Source organism: Nannospalax galili, unplaced genomic scaffold (assembly GCF_000622305.1).
Source record: "Nannospalax galili isolate Female #2095 unplaced genomic scaffold, S.galili_v1.0 scaffold741, whole genome shotgun sequence".
NCBI classification, from domain to species: Eukaryota; Metazoa; Chordata; class Mammalia; order Rodentia; family Spalacidae; genus Nannospalax; species Nannospalax galili.
This window is the reverse complement of record NW_008346093.1, coordinates 2,311,193-2,317,192: the sequence shown is the minus strand read 5'-3', so window position 1 is coordinate 2,317,192 and position 6,000 is coordinate 2,311,193. Positions and strand designations below refer to the sequence as shown.

The following is a 6,000-nucleotide window of genomic DNA, read 5'->3' as shown; positions in this document are numbered from 1 at the left end:
TTCTCTCTTTTGATTTTATATTGTCGTGGCTGGATTGATTTTGTCTTCAGGAGTTCCGCGGTAGCCCAATTCCAATGTGGGTCAGAAATGTTCAGACTTTCTCCTTATGTCTGGAATCTTCTAAGAATGATTTTGGCCTCAGGAACTTGGGTGTTGGACTGACCTGAGATCCTGGCCGTGGCCATGCCACGCAGGGATGCAGAGGCAGATGAGGTGGGAAGAAGCCCCAAGATTTCCCAGGGAGTGGATTGAGTAGCTGTGTTGTACTGGATGCAAAGCATCAGGGAGAGGAAAGGAAAGCCTCGGAGCCCCAGAAAGAGGCGGTTAGCCCCAGAAAGAGGGTGGCGGGTGTTGCAGGACCAGGGAAGTAGAGGGAGGTGAGGGCGGGGCCAGGTCCAGAAGCAGTGCTCCTGGGGCCCAAGGAAGGCACTAAGTTGGTCTGGGTGAAAAAGATCAGGAAGCAGTATTGGTTCCCCAGGTGTCTGGGGACCCAAGACTAGGAATGGCGCAGGGCCCAAACTAGGAGTAGAGAACAGCAGAGGAGATGGAAGGGTGAATGAGGCTGGGGGAGTCAAGGCACGGAGGGCTCCGTGATAGACTTACCCCAAGAGAGGCCTGAGGGTAGGAGAGCAGGCTAGGAGAGTATAACAAAGGGATTTTAAGTACCAAAAGTATCTCTCTCTCTCTCTCTCTCTCTCTCTCTCCTCTCTCTCTAAAACAGAGTTTCGTGTAACCCAGGCTAGCCTCAACTCATATAGCTGAGGCTGGCCTTGAACTCCTTATCCTCCTTATTCTACTACCCAAGTGCCAGGTCTATAATCTCCTGTAACCATGGGTTTAGTTACTCAAGGTCAACCGTGGTCCAAAAGCTCAGCAAAAACTTTTTTAGGGGAGTGGAAGGGAGAGAGGGAGAGAAAGAGATTGTGCTCACAAAACTTTTATTGTAGTATATTATTATAATTTCTCTATTTTATACTTATTGCTTTTAATCTCTTACTATATTTGACTTATAGATTAAACTTTATCACATGCGTGTATATATAGGAAGATACAGTATATATGGGGGCCAGTACTATTCAAAGTTTCAACCATTCAATGGTGGTCTTGGAAGTTATGACCCAAGGGCTGGGGGCACTACTGTACTATACATATCCTGCCTGACATCATTACAAGTTCAGACACACCTGTGTACAAGAACACAGCTCCTTCCTTGGTAGAGGAGAAACTGAGTTATTGATAATGTACAACCAACAATTTGCATCTCTCAAAAATTCTCTTCTTCAAACTCCTTTTTTATTTATAATGATAAACACATCTATCTTTATCTCAGAGCTTCGAAAATGCCCAAAAGTGTTACCAATGTTAATTTAAATTTGGGTTCTCCTTTTTACCTCCATATTCACTTTCTCCCATAATTCAATCTATGTTCATTCAAGAGTGCTCACCCATTGTGTGTAACCAGGCACTGCCGCAGTCCCAGCTTGCGGAAGATATCCACTACAATCTCCATTGGTGTCAGGTCAGTCACAGTGAAGGGGCTGAGATCCAGGATGTTCCGAAGCTTAAGGGTGGGTGGAGTATATGGAGGCATTGGAGGGGAGTGCTCAGTGAAATAAATAATGGAAGTGCTCACAACCCCATCCTGTTTCTTTCGAGCATTTTCTGTTTAATCAGAAGGAAATGAAAAGTTTAAAATTCAAGTCCTAGTTCTATCCTTCTGTCCCTTAACCGGCCCCTCCTTCATCCCTCTGTCTCCCCTATTTCATGCATATTTATTGAGTTCCCTTATCCCTCTTTTGGAATCTTACCAACTGAAATAATGAGGTCTCTTCGAAGGACAAAGCCTACGAGTCTTTGTGACTCTCGGGATACCACCACTGGAAAGCCACTATAAGTGGTTTCACTGATTATAGTCTCTATATCTTCCACAGTCATACTGTCCTGAGTAAGGACAGTCAATAAAGGATCGTTTCTCCGGGGTTTCATCACATCCATTGCCAGGGTCTTATGAGCAAATTCTTCTTTGGCTTCAAGAAAGGGATATCCATTGAGACGGATGTGGGCATCATAAATGCCCTCCCGTCCAAGAGCATCTGCCACCCACTTGCTTGTCATGGCTGCAGCCATCAGCGGTACAATATATTCCAAGCCACCAGTCAGTTCAAACATTATGACAACAAGAGAAACAGTCATCCGAGTCACCCCACCTGCAAAGAAGAAGACATAGGAAAGAAAAAGGATTCATTACAATTGCATGTCATCACAGTTCCCATCCAAGAAAAGTTTACTAGAAATAATGCTAGAACAGGGTCTTACCAACAACTGTGCAGGCTCCAGATGACATTAAAGCAGTTTTAGTCATATCATTGTTAGTCATGACTTAGATTTCTCAAAATAACAAAGTAGAAGACTTCCAGGTTTTTTTATTTTGTTGCTTTTTCCCCTAATTGTAAAAGTAATGCATGTCCATTGTAGAAAATTCAGCTTACTACCTATAATTAATAGATAGGCTCATACTATGTTTGGTTCCCTACCATCCTTTTCTCCTGCTACATGTTTGAAATATTTGACATACTGTTACTGGCTTAAAATCACAGTAAACAAAACAAAACAAACAAACCAAAAAAAACTAAGTTAAAGGGAGGGGTACAAGAGTAGATGCACTGGCTGCCAGGTCTGACAACCTGAAAACCCAGAACCCACATGGTGGGAAGAGAGAACTGACTCCAGCAAGCTGTCCTCTGACCTCCACATACATGCAATGACATGTACTCCTTCCTCCCCCACCACAAAATAAATAAATTTGTTTTAATTTAAAGATCATATTGAGAGATACTAAACATAACAGTGGTCTTGTTGCACAAGCCCATAATTCCAGTTACTCCACAGACTAAGGCAAAGAAGATTACAAGTTCAAGGCCTCCTTGAACAACTTAGTGAGATTCTGTCTCAAACAAAAAAGTATAAAGAAGGCTTGGCATGGCATACAGCTTGGTGGTAAAGGGCTTGCCTAGCATGCCATGGATCTGGGTTTAATCCCCATCATTATACACACGTGTTAAACATAGATAGCACAAATTTAAGAGTTGTATAATATATGGATGAAATATAATTTATATTATAAGATTCTTAATGTTCAAATTTAGGTTGCTTTTATTTTTTGTTTTGTTTTGTTTTTGAAACAGGCTCTTGCTATACAGGCTACACTGGTCTGGAACTGGAGATCCTCCTGCTTTAGCCTCCTGAGAGCTGAACTTATAGGCATGTGCCACCACATTTGGCTAATTTTTCTTCCTATAAATAATATGGTGGTGCACATTCTTATATAGATTTCTTTGTCCGGTTTCTAATTACTTCCCCTATGTGAGAAAGTAGAATTAGTTTTATTTAAGTGCTTGAGAAATAGCCCAAAAAGAAATAGATGATCATGAAAAAAATCTCGGCAGTCCACTGTGTTTCAAATTGTTCTTCATTTGGATGTCACTGGGAGGATGACTTCTTTGAAATTAAAGCAAATATTACTCACCTAAGCAAGCTGCAGCTCCAACCATAGCATAAAGGCCAGGTGTGATACAATCAGCTCCCTGACTACACCAGCTATTGAAGATGCCCCAGTCATGGTGATAATAAGCCAATTGCTCCATTCCTACTCCCAAAAGACGGCCTGCTATAGCACCAACAGCCATGCTAGGGATAAACAGACCAGAAGGGATCTGCAAAGACAAAGCAAGAGATGGTCAGTGAGATATGATGTGGTTGCTTAGCATATGGTAAGGGCTGGAGGACTGACCCTCTGCAAAGCAAACAGGCCAATGACAATTTAACTATGCACTATGCTAGCAAGTGGCTGCAAAGATTTGTGTAACACTACAGGAACTAGAGGTTCTCTGGGACGTGCAGGCAAGGATGACTGCAAAGAGGCTTACCCTGATTCGGGGTCCATGAGACCAACACAAAACTGGAGGCAGAAATTACGCCTTTCCCAAAGAAAAAGGAAAATAGATGGAGTTTCTTATATATGCAGACATTTTCCCCCAATTCTAAATTTTTATCAACACCAACATACCCTTCATTGACTACCATGTTCTATGCTGGATGTTCTACATATAAGATTATATACATACTCTGTAACAAGCCCAGGGAGTAGGCATTATCATTCTTGAATTATGGGCTCCAAGGTTCAGGAAGGTTAAGTAATTCCCCCAAGGTCAAGAGCTAATGAACACTAACTCTTACTGGGGGAGTTACTGTTAGTGTTGGGATTTAAATGGAATGCTCATAAAGACACCTACATATTAAGTCCTAATCCATTAGTCATATCAAAAGAATGGCACACGAGCTTCCTTCTACTTTAGAACAATATAAAGATTAAACAAATAAAAAATTTAAATGACAGAGATGCATGGTAAACAAAAAAGGAACATTCATCTATCTTCCTGTTTTTTCTTAACTACTAGGAATTATTAATATTAAGGAATTAAATGAAGTAAATATAATCAAACAGCATAGCATTCTTAAATAGGATGTATTTCACTTCGGAATGCGTTTGAAGTTGGTGTTCTTAAGATCTACACATTCCCTTTAAATAAAACAATGAAACCACAGGGTTAAAACTGACCCACGAAGCACTGAAAAACTTTTCAGAGTCTCCATCCTCTGCCTGATTCAAATCTCTTTCCATGGAGAATAAAGAGAATGACTTCATAGTAGGATGTGGAACAGAAGAAACAAACATGAAAATCTTGGAAGGATGAAGAAAATACTTTAACCAATTTTCCATTTTTGTTTCCTCTGAAACACAGAAATTGTAACCAGCATTAAAAGTAAAAACATGCCAGCCTAAGACCACTTTTAAGTAGGATGTAATAATTGTACATATTTATTGAAGAAAGTATGATATTTTGATATAAGAATATGTGATAATCAAATCAGGATAATTACCATATCCATCACTTGAACATTTATCATGTTTTTGTCTTGGGGAACATTCAAAATCCCCTCTTTTCTTTTGAAATGTATAATAAACAATTGCCATAGTCACCTTCCTTTATTACACAGCACTGGAACTTAATCCTCCTATCAAAATGTATTTTGTTCTCATTATTCTACTCTCTGTTGTATGAGATCAACATTTTGTAGCTTTTGCATCTTCTGTACATAAGAACATGCTTGCTTGTGGGCTTTTTCATTTATTTTTTAGGTGTACATGCATACACATGTGGAGGTCAGAAGACAAGTTGTTTTTGCCTTCCACCATGTGGGTTCTGGGAACCAAACTCAGGATGTCAGGCTTGGCAGCAAGCACTATGACCCAGTGAGCCATCTCACTGGCCCATGTTATCTGTTTTTGATAGTTAAAATATTTTAATATTAACCTGAGAAATGGAGTCCACTTGTTAAGAAGTAAGTATTGATACTAACTGTAAAAACTTCATTTAGGTATGTTGGGTTGCACTCTATGAGGTTACTATTTTAGTGGTTAAAGTGGTGGATGTTGGTAACATCATAGGGTTCAGGCTAAAATTGTGCTTCTTTAATTAACTCTAAAGTCTATTCTATAAAGACTATCTATCCTATAAGGCAGTTGGTCAAATATTGCACTTTGACAGAAAATGCTCTAGCATGAATACCTCACCTTCCTTTTAGGGGGAAATGTGTTTTCTTATTTTTTTTTTATGTGTATGAGTGTATTGCCTGTATGTATGTAAGTGCACGCATGTCATGCAATGCCCATGGAAGTCAGAAGAGAGCACTGAATTCCCCTGGAACTGGAATTATGGATGGTTATTAGCCGCCATGTGGGTGCTGGGAATCGAACCCAGGTTTCTCTGCAAGAGCAGTCAGTGCTCTTAACCACTGAGCCATCTCTCCAGGCCTAGGGAAATATATTTTTTATATAGAAAAGGAGAAAATATTTATTTTCAAAATCTCATCACTGAACTTTGCAGTTAATATAGGCTTCAGCTATTTGAAACAGTTACTATTGTCTAGCAAGTCATG

The 6,000-nt window shown here is 40.0% G+C and overlaps 1 protein-coding gene across 2 annotated transcripts in view; it reads right to left on the bottom strand.

Moving 5' to 3' along the window:
• The window catches only part of Clcn5 (chloride voltage-gated channel 5), a 218,592-nt gene that overhangs the window by 12,824 nt on the left and 199,768 nt on the right, over positions 1–6,000 (bottom strand). For both annotated transcript variants that reach the window (XM_029568035.1, XM_008842603.3), the window contains 3 exons: positions 3,527–3,713; positions 1,809–2,207; positions 1,446–1,662 (listed from right to left, as the gene is read on the bottom strand). In XM_029568035.1, coding sequence (XP_029423895.1) covers positions 1,446–1,662; positions 1,809–2,207; positions 3,527–3,713 — 803 coding nt within the window. The remainder of the gene's footprint in view (positions 1–1,445; positions 1,663–1,808; positions 2,208–3,526; positions 3,714–6,000) is intronic.